This window comes from Rissa tridactyla, chromosome 3, assembly GCF_028500815.1.
Source record: "Rissa tridactyla isolate bRisTri1 chromosome 3, bRisTri1.patW.cur.20221130, whole genome shotgun sequence".
Lineage (NCBI taxonomy): Eukaryota > Metazoa > Chordata > Aves > Charadriiformes > Laridae > Rissa > Rissa tridactyla.
This window is the reverse complement of record NC_071468.1, coordinates 54,904,395-54,923,934: the sequence shown is the minus strand read 5'-3', so window position 1 is coordinate 54,923,934 and position 19,540 is coordinate 54,904,395. Positions and strand designations below refer to the sequence as shown.

General features: G+C 36.7%; 1 protein-coding gene across 11 annotated transcripts in view; it reads right to left on the bottom strand.

The window, feature by feature from the left end:
• STXBP5 (syntaxin binding protein 5) overlaps positions 1 to 19,540 on the bottom strand; it is a 111,505-nt gene that overhangs the window by 79,331 nt on the left and 12,634 nt on the right. For all 11 annotated transcript variants that reach the window (XM_054193754.1, XM_054193744.1, XM_054193743.1 and 8 more), the window contains exons 3-4: positions 2,066 to 2,147; positions 1,087 to 1,187 (exon numbers count right to left, since the gene is read on the bottom strand). In XM_054193754.1, coding sequence (XP_054049729.1) covers positions 1,087 to 1,187; positions 2,066 to 2,147 — 183 coding nt within the window. The remainder of the gene's footprint in view (positions 1 to 1,086; positions 1,188 to 2,065; positions 2,148 to 19,540) is intronic.

The following is a 19,540-nucleotide window of genomic DNA, read 5'->3' as shown; positions in this document are numbered from 1 at the left end:
ACAAATAAAGTTGTTTAAGAAAGAAGGGGGAAGGGAAAGGGAAAAAATTCAGTTTGGATACACTACTGCATCTCCTATAGTTGGACAATCCTCATTGAGCTAGAGGCTATGAATTGCATTTCTCTCCTTTTTACTTTTATGCCGCATAACGGAACACTGTCACTCCCCTGAGGCAGAGAATTTTGCTCTGTCAGAGTTATTCCACAATCCACCCAACAGTCTGTTTATCACTTTGTATGACATTACATTAGAAGGTTTTACATAAATATTTATCTTGCCTCTTTCTATTGCTACCCATTACTTCCAGCTTATTACTTCCTGCCCTATTCAACAGGGTTATAAGTCACAGATTATTGTGTGTTCTTGCTAGCATCCTTTGAGCTCCCCAAGCAGTCCATCTCTGGAGCACGCTGCTCAAAAGCGGACATAGCATTCCAGTTGAGACTTCACCGATACTGGAAAAGAAGGGCTACTTCCCAAAAGGGAAGGACTACTTGTTACTAAAAAAAAGAGACACATTTTTTTGCAGAAACAGTATCAACTGACTTACAGAAATTTAATCTAAAATGTTTCCCTAGCTTGCTTACAGTGCTGCTACTTGAGTCTCAAAATTGTTAGTCAAAACGCATGTTGTTTTCAACTTCTCTGATACACGCAGGAGCTCTAACACTGCAGAATTCCAATTTGTCATCAACAGGAGAAAAACCTCCAACTAGAAAATTTAACTAGTTTTCCTGTTGACTTGTCGGTACACACATGCACTTTTTGCACCAAAATTCCTCTGGAGACATATATTGAAAGTCTTCTATACCTCTGCATTTTAAAGATGGGAGAATTGATGTTCAGCAATTCAATATGCAAAATTATAGAAGAGTCATCTCAGTTTAGGTCACAAGCATGTCTCCTCATAAGTAATTTGGGCCCTAACAGCCTGCAACTCAAACTCGATGTAGATCCAGTTTCAATTATTAACTGAAATTAATAATTATCAATTTAAGTTATTAATTGGACTGCATTAAAAATCAGATCTTACAATAGCACATAGTGTAATGGTAAGGGGCAAAGCAATAATAATCCAATCCCTACCGTTCTCTGTTAAATTTCAGTGAATGAAGTATAGCAGGTCTCTTCTGACGTAAATTCCACAGGTGTAAGGTATCATCAGCCAAGGCACTCACAAGAGCTCCCTATGAGAAAGAAAAAGTTCTAGTCAACTTACTTTCATAACCCTAGTAACATTATAGCTCCATCATAGTGAAAACATATTATATATTTGCCTTCAGGATGAAAAAAATATTTATAAGCATGCTCATTGACATCATAGCACAGGCAAGTTCCAAGTAGTAGTAGTAATGAGATAACCGATGTGATCACATCATTCAGCTCATTCACATTTGGTTCAGTGCCATACCAAGGGGCAGGGTGTGGAAGGAGAAGCTATTTCTGGTGTGTGCACATCAGTTCCCTCATGCCCACCTCCATAGAGAAATTAAGCAACGAACTCAACTGCTAATATCTACGTCCTGACAAAGCTAGTGAGGTTTGACTTCACCATTCTTCTGAGCTAGAAATTCCCCTACAAATCTGGCCCCAGCTAACTGAAGAACAGCACTGCTGTCAGATCTCAGCTACTACACTCCTAGGAAAAACACACCTGAAATTACTGAGGGATCAGATTAGGGATATATGCTCAGCTCACATCTAAAACAGTAACTCTATCAAAATAAAATTAACTACCTACTGAAACTGTTTAGTACTACTGAAGACATACTTTACTACAAGAGACAACTTGCAATGTTCAATGACATGAATAAGTATTCCTAGGAAACAAGAGTTCTTACTTATAGCAAAGGAGTACTCTAGAGACAACGCTATTTTCAGCAGTTAGTCAAGCATTTTCTAAAATTAAAAAGTTAATTTATTTATAATTATTATTATTACTTGCCATTCACTCTAAGAGTCACTTGTGTTAGCTGATTTTGATGCTTCCTTAATGAGAAATTGAAGGAGATACAGAGTTTATCTTCTCTGAATTATTGAACACGTACATCGTTAATGTACTAACCTCATTAATCAGGAACTGAAGCTGTATTACTGCAGCTCCACTGTCATGCTGGCAGTAGCATTCAACTCCCGGCCGACCAAAGCTGCAATTTGTACTGTTAAGGAATAACCGTCATATGTAACATAGGAAAAAACCAAATACCATAACTAACATTGTCACTGCCACTAATACCACATTCAAACAGGTTAACATCCTGCTTCTAGCTAGTGCACTCAAAGTATTTAATCATGTAGATCTGAGTGATCACCAAAAAAGCCATTTATAAACACCACAAAGGAGTTAAAAAGCCTCTCTTACTTATCCCCATGGAATATGAAAGTTATGTCTAAGTCTTAACTTACAGTTATTTAAAGGATTCTTCATCAATGAGTACCCAATGGAGAATGATGAATGAGTTATTTTAGTAGTGTTAAATACCAGGACTAGTATAAAAGGAAGTTAATCTAAAACATCATAATCAAATGATAATATTTTGCCAGTGTTCAAGGAGCTTTCTCTCCTTTATAAACACTCCTTATAGATAAAAGAAGAGCTGAATGATGCAAAGCATGTTAAAAAAAAAAAAAGTCTGCTGTGACAGATAAAAAGATCAGTAGCCAAAATATGGAGGAGGAGTCAATGGGAAGTTATGTATAATGTAAATTTCCAGGATCTCTGTACCAAGACTTCCTGGATTCACACCAACTATGAGATAACAAAAGCTTGTTCATTTTCCCTCCCACACATAAGTCGGTCCTATACTTCCATAATGAATACCAAATAGAAGCAGCAACAGCAACACAGATTCTTTTAATTCTCCATACGTGATTCATTAGTTGCAAAGGTTCTATATTTCAAATGCGGCTATTCCCTTTCTTCTGACACGAAATTAAGTAAATTCTCCAACCTCTAGGAGACAGAGCAGAAATAAAGTATATCCACATGAATTACGCAAAATGATCAGTATTTTATCATTATAGTATGCCCAGGGCTTCTGGAGTAAAATTTGTCAAAGAGCTGAACACCTCTTGCTTTAGAGGCGCATTAGTTTTTGGAAAGAAAGGAAATAATTCCAAAGACATATGCAAAACAGGGAGTATAATGTACAATTTCTTCTCTCAGCATACACTAGAAATTAGTAAAACAGGGAAATTTGCAGAATGGGTGAGAATTGTACATTTACTGAGAAACTGTTGATCAAAACCCAAAGTGGATATGAAGACTTAAATAATACATGCATTCATGCTACAGACATTTGAAAGGCTGAAGAGACTACTAGGCTGCAGCAAATCAAAACTCAAACACACCTGCTGCTCAACCTCTAAGTTGGCAAGATAAAATGCAAGTAGAACTGCAATGGGAACTAGTCTGCTTCAACACACTGCAACATTTTAGCTTTTAAACTTCAATCACATTCTTCTCCTCGACTAATGAATCTGTATAACCTCCAGCTAACTGATGAGAGATATACCAAACAGATGTTGAATAATCCATCAAACTTAATACCGGCTTTCTTCCCCAAACAGAATTAGTAATTTAATTTTGTTCTGCCATGGAAGGGCTTAAAGAGCCAGCTCACCTCACCTGTTTTTCCCCTTGTATTTTACATTCCTATTAATATGGTTCCTATATAAAGAACTCATCTGTACTCCACTGACAGTTTATAGCTCTTTAAAAAAAAGATACAGCTTAAAACTTGGTGGGGGAGGTGTTGTCCCCATAAATGATACCTCCCTACACAAACTCAGGATACTTTTACTGTAAAATCATTCCTTTTGCAATAACTATTGATTGACTACACCCATTGCCAGATTGGAAAAAATATTCCCACAAGGAATACCAGGAATTTCAGAGCAGATTTGCTTCAGCCTAGCTCATGCTTCTGCGTTCGCTTAATAATTATTTGCAGAAATAGACAAAAAGCCATTTCTGAAAGTGAAATTCAGACATTTACAGGAACTGAATTTTAAAACGTGTTAGCTACCTGCACTGACACAGGTAGTTTTCTAACAAAAGAAGATTCTCCGAGCCCTCTCCCTGAACATCAGCTTCCAACAGAATTAAAGGTAACCTTTGTTCATTTACGCACACACAGTATTCGGAATTGAGGCTTTACAGCTACTCCACCTCAAAACAAGAGAGGTATGACCCAGAAAAACAGAGAAGCCCATGGATTCCTCAAGTTACTACAACATTCAAATTTTATCCCTCAAATGTTTTCTTTAAGCACTTCTGATGCAAGTGTTTCTGGAAGCATTGTTATAACTAGTCAATAAAAATTTCAATATTAAGAATACCTGAACATTTCTTTAAACAAAAAAATCCTTTTACATTTTCCAGGACGCCTGAACCCGTTTCTCTCTCCAGAAATCAGTAAATATGCGGCAATGTGAGTAAGTTTACACAAGCTTTAAACATTCAAAGCAAATTTATTTTTCTTGACAAATTAGTGGAAGCCTCACATGCAGAACTGAAAATAGAGTTTGGCCTCTTTTATAGTGCTTACAGTTATCAAAAAAAATAAAAAAATCCTTGCAGGTAGTCCCATTTAGTTCCTTTACACATGGATTATGTCATCGTCACTTTTTCACCTAGTAGCTAAAATTATTCTTCTCATCTCAAATTAATATCATCCTCCTAAACAGCATTAATCTTCTTTTCTAAAGCAATGCAAAGCCTCCCAGTTTTGCGGGGTATGCTGAGTTGAAAAAGCACGTCACTTAAATACTGACTGTAGAAGGATAATACATGCCTGTTTCAGTACATGTTAAGCATTCCTCTACCACACAAAACAGGCAGCATCCCAGGGAATGCAGTCTGTCCAAATCCTCTATACTTGCATATGTGTGCTTAAGGCAAGAGCGCTCACTGTACTAGGCAGTGATGATCCACCACGTAGCAGTCCCCAAAACAAGCAAAAATTATAATGAGTAATGACAGATTGGGCAAAGCATTTTAATTTGGTAGACAGCTAAAACTCTCTGCCGAAGACCTAGGGTAGCTCTAGAGGCAATAATCTGCTTTGACCAGCACATCCTTTCTCCTTCACTTCCAAGCATTTCTTTCTACTATTCCTGCATCATCCACTATTCCAAATATGAACAAATAGGATAAATTAATAGCTTCTCAGTAGCAATATTCAAAGGTACAGCTGTATTCCCCACTGCCATTAGGAAATTAACCCTGTAAAACACTAGTATTTCATTGCTGTCTTTTTTCTTTTTTTCCCCCACTTTTCGCTTGTTTTTTGAAAATGCAAGTAAGAGACAAAAGCTGTGGCTGAGAGAAGAAGAGATAAGGTACTCATGTCCTAACACCAGTGTTCATTTTCATACCTGCTAGAAGTGCAGGTCATACATGAAAGCACATTACCATGCTAACTTAATATCACATAATGACAGTGATTTTACTTCGGTTTATGAGAAATGGCAACAGTTCCAAAAGGTATTTTTTCCAAACAAGCTTCAGACCTAAGCTTACACTTTTTCCCCCCCCAGGCAAAATTAAAACATTTCAACTAGTGAGTTCTCTCCAGAATATATTCTTTAATATATTTTTTAAAAAATATTACTATTATTTGCAGCTTATCTACATAGGAGCATATATGCCCTTAGAAATCACATTTTGAAAGAGAAAACAAATTCCAGAATATTTATTAAAGCCTCAGCCCTTTTTTTTTTTTTTTTAATTCTTTAATTTAAGTTACTCTAAGTAGACCTAGGGAATATTGGGAGGTTCTTCACCTGTTTCACCCTTCTGACACAGGACCCAGTTGCAAAAACTGTGGCCACCAACTCAGTCCCTAGCATAAGCCAGTTATGTATACAGAGACACAGTTGTAATATAAACTCCTTCCAAACTATCAACACACAGATATTTACATCTTCATGTCTTTACACAGCTATAAAAAAATTTTGATTGTACAGCACAAGATACAGATCATGTTCCTTTATCAGATTTGACACTGTTACAATAGCTCGAGATGTTTAAGACAAATCTGTAACTGTAGCATTTTAAAATTCATTCCTAGATACTTCTCAAAACTGTAGCTGTAACATCTAACAGTACTTAAACATTTGACAATTTTGAGGCAAAAAAATAGATCTCTGTCTACAAGAAAAAAAACCATACCACTGATCTGAATTACATACAAAACACTAAAGGAAGCAGATTACTCACAGCATTTTTCTTATCTATACCAGTCTGTAGCATATAGCCCTCCAGGATGGCATATTTTACTATAGTCATTGCTATGTATCAGTTTCCCACATTACTTAATCAGACCCTGAATTATTTTTATAGACAGCAAAGCCACTATTTATTTTGCACACACTTTTGTACGTGCTTTGATTGCGGTCCCCAAGAACTATGTAATAGAAAAAACACACAGTGATGGTGAGATTTCCAAATAGTATTTTAAGTATATAAAGATTAAAAGTCTGTGTGGTATTACTCACCATCGCCAAGTCTCGATACAATCCAACAAGAGATAAAGAGAGAGACTTAATTTACATCAAGTTACAGAGTACCATAAAGTCCTGGTGATGTGACACATCTAAGCAGGAGTAAAGCAGTAGAAGTGCAGCTTCACATGACTTTCCCATCTGTCAACCTTACCTGCACCTAGACCCAATCAGTACTGTTACTTGCACATACAAAAGCATGATCTCTCACAGAAATAATTTCGTAAAGAGCAGACTATCAAGACACACAGCTATTTACCAAGAGAGACTTATTCAAAAAGTTGGAAAGTACCACAGCCAACACTGCCTACAAAACTGACTTTGACATTTCACATACAATCATAGAATTGCCTAGGTTGGAAGGGACCTTTCAGATCATTGATTCCAACCATCAACCTAATTCTGACAAAAACCATCACTAAACTGTATCTCTAAGGGCTATGTCTACACATCTTTTAAACACCTCCAGGGATGGTGACTCAAGCACTTCCCTGGGCAGCCTGTTCCAATGCTTAATAACTCTCAGTGTAAGAATTTTTCCACTCTAAACCTCCACTGGTGCAACGTGAGGCCATTTGCTCTTGTCCTATTGCCTGTTACTTGGGAGAAGAGACCAACCCCCACGTCTCACCACCCTCCTCTCAGGTAGTTGTAGAGAGTGATAAGGTCTCCCCTCAGCCTCCTTTTCTCCAGGCTGAACAACCCCAGCTCCCTCAGCCGCTCCTCGTAAGACTTATTCTCCACAGCCCTCACCAGCTTTCATTGCCCTTCTCTGGGCACACTCCAGCACCTCAATGTCTTTTTTGTGGTGAGGGTGGCCCAAATATCTATATATTACCAAACAAGATAAAATAAAAATCCAAAAAATACTTTCAGGAGAGTTTTAGACTCAATACCAATCCTGATATGGTATCATATCATTATTTTTCAACAACTTTAGGATTACAGAGTTTCTTCCTAAAGCTTTAGGCCTGCATAGCATCTTGCTGTGATTACTCAGCTGAGCAGGTCTTTATTCTTCCCCATGCCTCAGTATTTGTGTTTGCAATAACAATACCATTAACAATAATATTTGTTAAGATTTCAGATCTGCTTTCCTCTATGTAAATAACAGCACAAAGCAAAAGCAAACTAGGGCTTTAAAACTGAGATTAAAGTTTGTCAGGTGGAAATACTATCAAATTACTGGTAACGATTTACTATGGGAATTGCAGCCAGACTATTATGATGTATTCTCCTTCTGCCAGCTAAGGAATGAGAAGGCAAGAAAACTGACAGTAAGGAAACAGGATAAGGAAAAAAACCAAAACGTCAGATACAGGCAGTCAGAAGACACTGGCTGCAACTTTCGTGTATCAAGTACAGTGCTGGCTGATTTAGCTGGTATCTTGATACAGTTTGACCTGGTTACTTGGACAGAAGAAAGTCAACATTACATATTATGCTTGGAAACCAAATCAAGTGTCCCTAGAGAGGAAAGAACTATACCTTGCAGGCAATAAAAAAAAAAAATATCTCTACATTTAGCTTCATTCCGTTAGTCAAAAGGATGAAAACAATGCAAGGCACCTCAGACATTAAGAGGCTACCATCTCAGTCATGGAATGTTACTAAAAGGTTTTTCCCCAAAGCTCTTCCCTTCTCCTGGAGAAGGGGAGGGGGAAGACAGGAAGATAAATTGGAAGAGATCATTTACACACCAAAATACTGGAAAATGGATTATTCTAGGAATCTTAACATCATACAAAGTTACCAAATATTTTTGAGAGTGCAACAGCGTTGACGGTTCAGCATTTTTTTTTTTAATAAAAATGAAGGCTAAGAAGTTGCATTCAGATAGTTTATGTTTGTCCAAAAAGTATTTGAGATGCATTATCATGAAATTATTTAATACCATTTGAATTCAGCAGTTTTTATATCTCCTGACACTCGTAACAGTTCATGCTTTCCTAAGGAGAGGGGAGGGCACAACAATAGGTATGGTATTTAAACAGCTGATGTTAGATCTTATTACAAGTATGATATTAGCTTAACAGGTTACAGCAAACTACTACTGCCGTTAGCTACTGCAGCTTTAGAAATTACAGTGAAGTGGGGACTACACAACTGCCTGGAATCTGAATTTCTCAACTACCAAACCAGCTACCAATAACATTAGTTCCTGCATAAATGCAGATCAACTTCCTTAAGTATTCATTTGTTTACAAAACAATGCTCAGCTCCTTTAAACATCAGAAGCCAACTGATTCAATATTAACTTAAACAATAACTCTTAAATTCATAGGGTGAAAAAGGAGTTCTGTTTTGAAAAATACTGAAGTACATAGATCTCAGTTAAAGTTCATTAACTGGTTTCTGTGCACAGGAAGATGCAGCAATTTTAAAGCACAAAACCACTTTTTTTTGCCTAAATTAGTATGAGTTATATATTTTAAACAATTATTGAACTAGTTTGCACAGAAACTGATAGGGAACAAATAGCAAGCAGTTATTTGTATCTGATCCATTTTCTAACACCAATAAAAGCTAGGAGTCAAAATACATCTTAAACTTCAAAGTTGCTTACACAAATATACACAAATACAGTATTTCCCAAACAGCTATGAAACATGCCAGCAAGTTTTCTGTAACGGCTGGTTTTGGTAGAATTTTCTCTTAGCTGCCAGTGAGAGGCAATCGTTCATTCGAACGAGACGTAATTAAGCAGTACAAATGCAAACAGGATTAAAAATCTGTGATTTAAAATCAAACAAGCAACAAAATTGGTTTTCATAAGTTTCTATATCCACAATTCAGATAGCAGAGCATGCTGTTAAATGAAGAGTTAAAACCATCAATTTAGACTAAAGAACACAGTAATTTCGGAAGACTAACAAGGCTACAGACAGTCCTTTATTTTAATCACTTTGTTTTCTGTTCCAGGTTATGCTACTACAGTCTAAAAGCTATATTTCAGCACTAACAATGCAAAAAAGTGACTGATCTGATACTTTTTAGGTGGGATGAAAGGAAAGGAGAATGGCAGAACCCAAGGGGAAAGAGTAGGAAATTGCTACAAATACATCTGCATAATCATTCCTCTGAGTACACAAGACACAGTGAAATGGGTGGCAACTGCTAACTCACTGAAGTTTTTCCAAAGACTATATTCAGAAGAGAAAACCCAGGAAGTAATATATTTTGAAAGAACTTCATCAAAATTCAGAGGCAAGAATCTTGCTATTCAGTTGTATGCTTCTAAGTCCTGCTCATCTGTCATCCTAAGTTTAGACTAGTTTAATTTTAATGGCAAGTTTTTGTTATTACAAGGGTCATACTTTATCCATCCTTTTGGTAGCACATACTATATCACGACATTAATAATTAACCAGGCTTTTCCCCTATGTCCATAGCTTCTTGGCTAAGACTAAAGGCAGGGCCATTCTATGCTCCTAGAACTCAGGAATACTTGGAGTAAGAATGTCTCTTCCGAGTACCCAAATCTTTCATACAGACATTGCCAAGAGCAGCATTAACAAATGTAATGTTCTGAACTAGATGTTAAGTGAATTTATATACCTATTTAGTTTAACTTACGAAAGCATAAAGTACCATAGATATTATCTAATAAGAAGGACAATTTAACATTTTCAAAGAACATAGCCAATCAATTCTTGGCTGTCAACACTGATTTCCAATTGCAAAGCAATTCTTTGCTAGGGCCAGAAGTCTCTCTTAATTCACAGAGCATGATCTAAAGCATTTCCCTTAACTCTTGCCTGGCAAACAAATTTTCTTCAGTTATTTTTAGTCACTGACTACTAGATATTTCTCCCCCAGATTTTGCTGTATTGATATTAGCTCCTCCCCTTGGACACAATCCTTCAACACTTAACTTGTGGATGAGGCTCAGATCGACTCTTCTGCTTCTCACACCATTTTGCCTTGCACCAATGATGGAAATGACTCCCTTTTCCAAACACCCTTTTGTAGGTGTTTTATTAATATAGTAATGCAGGGGTATCATGGGTTTGTTTTTTTTTCTTACGCATCCTTTTGAAGTATTTACCAGCAAACTCACTGGCTGAAGTTCTAAGAACCTAACACAAACAAAAAGTAGAAACTTAGACCCCAAATGAAGGCGGTAGATAAAAGTTTATCTCTCTGCCTATACGAACTTGACATGACAATGTGTCCCCAGACTCACAGTGGTAGTGGTCACAAGGTGGAATGTCTTCCATATACCCAAAGTGATGTTCACAAGCAGTACTGCTGCTATTGCTTTTTAAATATTTCAGCTAGCAGTGTCTGAATACTAATTCAAACATAATACAATAAATGGGTCTCAGGAGAGATTTTTCCTGAAGTCTGCTCAAAGGCATAAGTAGGGAGACATCTCAAATCTTCTCCATTCAAAATGGCACTTAAGATTTTTAAAGTTAGCTTCAAACATAAGAGCCACCAATAACTATCCTCTCATTGATACTCTAAGTATTTTGCAATATAGACCTTCTAAGAACAGCGTTTTCAATGTTATTTTAAGCCTGCTCAAGCTCCACTGCAGTATAATTTTTAGTTTGACAACACTAAATAAACTGAGAAACTTACTATTTCACTACTATCAAAGTAGTAGTAACAATTTTATAAAAGTTAGCTCCAAGTTACAATCACAAATGATAAACTAAGGTACAATTCAAGCAATTCAGTAGATGGCACTCTTCCACCAAAATCAAAAGAAGAAACTGTCCTCATATAAATAAGGGTATCTTGGAGCCCGAATCCTTATTTTTAATATGCAAACCCAGTTCCTACTCATTAGAGCATTTCTTAAATTTTTTGTGCTTTTCATAGAACTTGGAAAAATAGTTTTTTTACATGCCACAATATTAAGAGGGATTACTATGTTTTGTTCAAATAACTGTAATTTTACTTAGCTATTTCGCCCAGACTTTTGTGCTATTACACATAGCTCCATTTCACACCACAAAAATAGCTGCATATCAGTGTTGCGTGAAGTGGTACTTTTGTGGTTTGTGTTTACCAGAAATCCAACTTGAGATGGACTATTAAAACACTGACATTGTCCCTAAGGTTGTATAAGCAACTTTTTAATTCATCTCTCCTCAAATGTATTACAGTTATTTATTTTTAAAAGTTTATGCACCATTGCAACATCACTAGTAAGCATTTTGCTTTATTTAGCTTAAATTTTATTTTAAAATAGTGCCAAAAAGAGATAAAAAAATCATTAGAAAAACCTAAATTAAGTTGCCAGATAAAAAAACCCGGCATTAAAACATGCTGTTCTTCAATATTATTAAAATGTTAAGCACAGCATTAAAAATAACACTACCCATTCTACCTTGACTTTTCTTTTTAAAAATTGTTGCAGATGCCACCTCAGATCCTGTATTTTGCTCTTTCTCAGTGTACTTGAGGACTTCAGATAGGTCCCTTCTTTGGCCCCAAGAAAGGCACCACTCAACAGTGCTAAAGCACTCCCATCAGAGTATAAACACAGGGCTACTGTTTTGTACAGGCTGTGGGATGTCAGAAACAAACAGCTTTTCTTAGCACCGGGAAGGGGATAATTCAGTGTTATGAGCTTTACAAGTACCCACAGCCCAGTTTAAGACTGCAGAGGGATGGAAAACAGATCATCAACAGAAAAGTACAGTCCAAGGTAGTTCTGTGCATTTTTCCTGCAGCTTTCCTAGTAGGCATTTTAACTACTAGATGGAGGGAAGCTAACACCTTGCAATTCTAGCTTCGGTGAGACTTTTTTTGGATCCTTCAGAGAATCTGTTCATCTTCTAGCCTTGTATACTTCCAGTCAGATTCCAAATAACATCTGATACTTCAAGCCGTTCTTATCTGTCCTGCTATTACAAGAATGTTTGTTTTACCAGTTTGTCATCTGCTACTAATTTCTGAGGCTGAAGAGGTATTTTGATTAACTTTGACAGAAGGGAAGAAACCTCGCAAGTAATAATTTGCTGTAAGTTTTATGAAAATAGGAAGCTGAGAAGAGGGAAGAAACTCAGATTAGATCCACATCCCATCAAAATGAGAAAGGTGGCAGCATCACCTCAACATCCTAAGATAGAGGCTCTGTATAAAATGCTGCAGTCACAGAAAACATTTCAAAAGTTAAAACAGGTAGGTAATTGCACTACAAAATAGAGCCATATGATAGCAGGTTTCACAGATAAAGTGTGTTTCTTTCCTCTAGACACAAGTATCCAAAATAATGAATATCCACATATTACAACTCACTTCCTGTAACTGAAACTGTTTAGTTCCAAGGGAAGGGGAAACCCCATTCTCTTCATATGATAGCTTGAAGGAAGTGTTATACACAGCAAACTGCAGTTTCAAGCCCTTCAAAGATGCAGAGCTATACCTGTTTACATTGCTCAGCATTTCCATGGTTCCTCCACAATCCTGTAGCTTAACTGAAATATCTAGCAATAATTCTGCAAGAATGATATTGTCTTGAAAAAATACATGCAGTGAAATTTAATAGTTTGACCGCTGATTTAATTAGGGGCAAGGAAAGGGTCAGGGGTGTGAAAAAAGCTGGGCACTTGTCTACACTGGCTGCATTGTCTAGGAAAGGCTGCAGAAACAGAGCAGAAGTTTTCCTTTCCACAGAGTGGTGCTGTCTCCTTCACTGCCACCTTGCTCCCCAAACGCCAAGGGAAGACATTCAGGTTTCCACTGTTCCTTTCCCTCCTCCTCCCCCCTCCTTTTTTTTTTTTAAATGGTGAAAAGGCAACAAGGTAAAGAGCAAGTCTGCACAAAGATGTGCTTGAAGAGAAATACAGACAGATTTCTCAGAAAATTACCACCTTCAAAATGACAGCTGTTAAAAAGCAAGACTAAGGAAGTTTGGAATTATTATTTTTTTTAAGCAATTTAGTTCCCACTGGAATCCTCAGCAACTTATTTACACATGGGAACCACTCCAAGAGTGAAATGGCTGCTGCTTAGTTAAAAGATAAAAAGTATTTCAAAACCTAGCAATCATACGTATTCCAAAAAAACCCAAACAAACATGTAACCTCTATCATCATCACTAGTCACAGTAACACCCCCGCAGATAAAAATTAAAAAAAAAAAATCAAACACTCACTGTTTGAGGTAGACTATCAACATAGTCCAGAGCTTTACTGAGGTTTTAGTATCAAAGCCTGAAGTTACAGATGTCAAATAAACAGTGTTTCCCACCTTCTCTAGGGAAATTTCCATCTGTGGGAAACAGCACTTTAGAAATGCTGGAACATGAAAATATCCAGGGCTCAGACAAGAGAAAAGTATTGTCTGGAACAGGATTCTTCATCTAGCCTGAAGATGGTTTCTAAGCAGCAAATCCAGATCATTAAAATTAACATGGCATTGTAGCCCAGTCAGTTCAGACCTGCTTTGAGTCAGGAGAACCTGCACTGATACAGTGTAATTCACTGCTTAAAATGTTTTTAAATATTTGTTCTAATGTTTTGAGTGTTAGACAGCTTTTTCTACTCAGCAATACAGAAAATAAAATCAATTTGTTTTGAAAGTTCACTTCCATTAACACCTTCCACCAAAAAATACAAGAGGAAACCAGTGATGTAACTCTCAGCCAGCTACTGCAACTCACTAGAAGTTGAAACATGGATGTTTTACATATGCTCTGCATGGTGAGGAGTAAAAACACAGGAGGCTCAGATATAATGTGGAATAGCAAGCATTTAAGTTGATATCTGTCAGACTAAATCACCTGTTATGTTTCTTTTAAACATTTACTAGAAAGAAAAGAAAAAAAACTTGGGGAAAACTATTGTTTCCATGATTGGGCTAGAAAAGTTTGGAGGGAATACCGTCTTTATAAGGTACCATTCAAAGTTTATTTCTTCTTTCTTGTTAGCATAGTGGAACAGCAATCTTAAATGGAAACAAATAATCCTGTTGTAGATTGATGGTGGTCAGTAGCTCTGTGTGAACTGAAAAAAAAGTTTTCAAGAAAGGCATTAGACTTCCTGATGGTAAAGAATTCCACCAGAGCTAAATTCAAGCCACATATGTATTAAGAGAATAAAGCTAAGTGTATTTTCCCCTTACAAAGACAGAATCTTTACTGGCCAGCTGCAAGCAGATTCATTTTCATTCATTGAAGCATTACAAGTCTGGTAGTGTTTTGCTTGCAAAGTATCCCAACTTCTCTTCAAAGGACTATAAAAAGCCCCTGACTGATAATGCTAGCACTGCAACCTCAAGCCTGACTATTACTCATTTTAACTCATGAATGCCCAGGTTACCAACTTCAGCCTCCAGAAAAGATTTAATCAAGAATCACTTACAAATCTCCACACACATTCAGAGTCTGCTGGACTCTAAACTTGGTGAGTCTGCAGAGAACAGGTGGCTTCAAATTCACTATGTGAACAAAGTTGCACAGTCAGGACAAAAACATTTCAGATTCAAGCCTTATCCCTCCTAACAAGCCACAAACTTGTATCTCTTGAAGTAGAGAAGAAAGAGGAAAGAGTTAAATCATTCATCCCAGACCACCTGAGATAGCCTCTTCCAGGATGGATACATTCTTGGAAACTATTCCTTGACAAGAGCTACGATTAACTCCACCAGAAACAGCACTGTACAAAAGCACACCTGACAACTGTAAAACAGTATTTTTGATGAAACATTTAGTGAGAAAAAGAAATCAGTCATCTACAGACACTGAAAACTGCATATGTTTAAGATAAAGGCAGACTAACTAGGTTTTGAAAGACAGATCATTTCTATTAACCAATAACTCAAAACAGCAAGTATAAAAGGAACAATCTTTTCATATAATCTCCTCAAACACAAATGAAAAAAAGGAACATCAATTAGTAGCCTGTACAAACCCAGGATGAAGTCTGTTCTACTTAAAACTACCATAATGACATGCATTCCGTCAAACAAAAACAGTACGCTGAATCGTTTTTTTTTAATAAAAGGACTACTAATAAAGACAACCAGAGAAATAACATACTAAATAATAGCTGTGACTAGCTGAGCTACTGAGATACCTCAGATTATTAATATTTTGAAAAGTGAGCTGAAAATAATATATTTATAATTATTTAATATCACTCATACAGAATGCCCTTGCACTGATCATCTTTAAAGATTCTCTATTAATACACAGAGACAACAGTTAGAACAAGTATTCCCAACAGTTTAATTTCATCAGAAGTGAACTCCCCACAAATTAATTACATTTGTATAATCTACACTTTATGCTTTTAATGTACTATAGCAGACAATGAGAAGTTTCAGAATACAGTTTTGTATTTTTTAAATAAGAGGTTTCTCTACTTTCAGAGGTTTTTTGTAGAACAAACTATGTGGACAAAGTTTTCAAACTATGCTTCTGAGTATTTTACCTGCTTTGTAACTGAAATCTGCTAATTTTGACACTAAATAACAATTTCAGGAATATTTTGCAAGAACAGTCTCTTTGAATGACCTTTCCTACAGCAAGTGAGATTATACTCCTAAAAATGCTGATCCATTACTCCAGCATTGTCAGTAGCAACTTCTCTGTCAAACTGGATACAACTACTGTAATAGCACACTGTGGCATCTGAAGAATGGCACAAAATAGTTTTTCCCCTTTAAAACTTACTCAGGGCCATTGTTTACTGAACAGCACTCTAATTGCAACAGTAACCTCAGCTACAGACAAAAAAAAGTGAAGGCAGAGAACATCATCAGATCACAGTGTGGTTACCACACAAGTTTTCATGCCAGCTTCCTCAACATTAAAACTCACCACTACACCACACCAAGGCTCTTGGTGTTTTATGTTTTACCATACCATAGAAGTTGTTTCATCAACTGTTTAGGCATCCGATAAGTTTTGCTCAAGCAGCAAAAATTATTTCCTTGCTAATAAACTACAGAAGCTTAGAAAATTTTAAGTTGTGCTTACAAAACTTATTGCAATGTGAAGTGCTGAGTTGAAATTAAGAAGTTTGTGCAATCATACTGTTGAACAACTTCATAGTTAAGGAATTCTTTCCTGTGACAGGAGTCAGCCAGACAAAGAGCACAGGAGCCACCATACTGACTCAAGCCCATGGAGCACACAGAAGCCATCAACATGACCTATGGAGAGAACACCAGCCTGGCCCCTTTTTGCAGCTTATTCCCTTTTCACTCCCAAACGAAATCCTCCTGGTGGATTGGGTATGTTAGAGGACAAATCCCAGTCTAGTCTCTTCGGCATTTGCTTGTAGAGCTGTTGTCTGCAAGTTTGTCCATTCCCCTCCCAAACGCACCAGTTCAGCCTGCCTACAGCCTCCCACACCCACAAATTCTAGAATGTCACTGTTCATTATATTAAAACTAAAAATTGCTTTTTATCTCTTAAATCAGTCTAATAGTACTTTAGTGAATGCCTCCTATTTTTTGCACTGCAAATTTGCTAAATGACAGCTCAGGGAGCATTAACTAGTGTCCTCCCTCAGTTTTACAACCCTTGATGATATTTACCTCTTCTCCGCCTCTCTAAACTGAGAAGACCAAGCATTGTTAATCCCCCCTTAAGGCAGCCACTTTATTCTCTAGTTTCCCTCCTCTAAATCCACGCCACTTAGAATGCAGAAGCCTTTCTGTGTAAAACACAGAACTCAAAATGCGGATACACCATTGTTCTACATGACAGCAAAGTTATGCTTTTTTTGTTCACCATGCTCTTCCGAGTTTGTTGGGCAGATTTGGTGGAAAAAAAATATCAAAAAGCCAGTAGTTGGTTCAAAGAAAATACACATCTGCTGATTTGAATCTTTGTACTTTGACTGCTGTGATCTTTATGTCTCAGCAAAGACATAGTTTAATCTAATCCTATTTTTCTTCATATATACTGCACATATGACTTGCAATATAGTATATTAAATAGTGTACTATATATTTAGAAACCTAAGTATTATATCTGATGTGAATTCAGACAGGTGAATTACTATGAAATTATACAAAAAAACCTTACAAACTAAACATTTAAGTGCTATTCTTGGAATTGAAGTAGTGTGTCCCAAGTTTCTGCAGCACGACTAGGAATTGATTTTTTTTTTTTCTCTCTCCCCTCCCCTCCTCCCCTCCCAGGTCAGTCTTGAAAATAATGGGAGACTACATTTGTAAAGGACAGCCCAACTTTAAGTGAGTTATGAAAGCTTGTGGGTAGACAACAACCAAATACTTCCCTCCTCCTGGTTTTAGAAACTATTCTTCTTTTAAAGGGTTTTATTAAGGTGACAGCTAAAGTCTGTAAAGTCCTGCCTGGGCCAGGGTACACTAGAAACAGATAAATTAAGGTCACTTTTGAACACTTAAGGGAAAAAGAGCCTGTCCATAACCTCAACAGAATAGTAAGGATTTCTACAACTTCAGCCTACTGAAATGAAATGCAGGCAGCTCCTATTTGCCAGAGGAACTGGTGACGGTGATCACCTCTAGTGCTTATTATACCAAAGTAGATGACTTTACCATCAGGTGCAAGAGCAGGAAGAGCCTCATTTTTAGCTATTTTATATTAGAGAAAACGCATCAAGGCAATTTTTTTAAGCAGCTACCATATACTCACATTTAAACCATGCACTATTACGTTTCTGGCCCCTTTGGCATTGTAATCTCTGGTACTAAAATAGAGTTAGTTTTAAATAAAGTCTGCTGCAAATACAAGTCAGTTCTGCTGCAAAGTAGGGGACCAACCAGATACTGATACATTCACATACTGTTCACTTAGGTCTCTAATTATAGACATCACAGTGCATAGTCATGTACTTGGAGGTCTGTAGAAGTTAAGTTTTTATTTCAGTAGAGCTGTATTTGCAAACTGCTGTAACTGGGGCCTTCATGGCTGTTGGCACTAACACTACACTGAATGCATTACAGGTAACTTCCCTGCATTAAAAGAGACATGTTTACTAAGTTTCAGTCAGTTTATATAAAGCTACAGAAGGTAAAAGGCTGCACAATCAAAAACCATGGTCTGGAAGTGACAGAATGCACTGTTAGTTATGCACAAGACTATCACAAAGTACTGGAACTGCTTCTGGTTATATGCTAAAACACAAAACTGCAGTTCCTAAATATTTTGTAACCGAAATTCACTGTTAGCATCTTCTGATGTACTGCTTCCCCCACTAGGAAGGAATCATCAAAAGTCAGAAAGTTTACTCAGGATTTTTACCCACATTTTTTTTTCCCACCCAGAACAGCATTTATTTGATCTGGAAGTTATTGGCAGAGTGTTCATATGGAGAAAAAAAAGCACCCAAGAAAAACCAACAAACCCACAGTTCTTCTAAACTGCCATAGTTCAAAAGTAAGTAGTTTTTGTGCTTTACTACTCAAGAAAAGAAACAATATTATAGAAGTTCCTACTGCCTCTTCCTCTCAGCATCCTCTAAAACAGGTATAAGTTCCATTCTATTTTAATTTATTTTTCTTCTTACTATCCCTTTGACTATTAACATAATTGGAACTATATTCACAGTACTTCCATGGGCAATGTCTGAAAGAAAACAACTACAACAGCCACGTCCTAGGCAGCCACATATATTGTGGGTAACAGGAAAAAAAAACTTTTTGGACCTATGTTTTTGTTGTTTTGTTTTTGTTTTTTTAACTGAAAAATAGAGAAGTACAAAACAAGTTTAAGAAAATGGTAGTATTCTTTGTGAGTTGTTGCTATTTGAATACCATTTCCTTTGGTCAGCATTCCTTTTGAAAATATGAGAACATTACTAATGATACTGTGTACTCTAAAGAGGTAGGCTACCCAATCTCCTTTTTCCCAGGTTAGTAATTTACCATGATTTCTTTCTTGAGTGTTATGTTTCCTACCTAATTATTTTAAAGAACGAAGGGATATTCCCCATGGCAGCAAGAAATCTTATTATATTTAGTCACTTAAATCTAAGTTTATTGGGTGCTTTTTTGGTGGCTTTCCTTTTTATCTGACATTCAAGGGTGGCTGTGAAGCTAATCTCACTGCACAAGTTTGGAACATGTATAAAAGGGA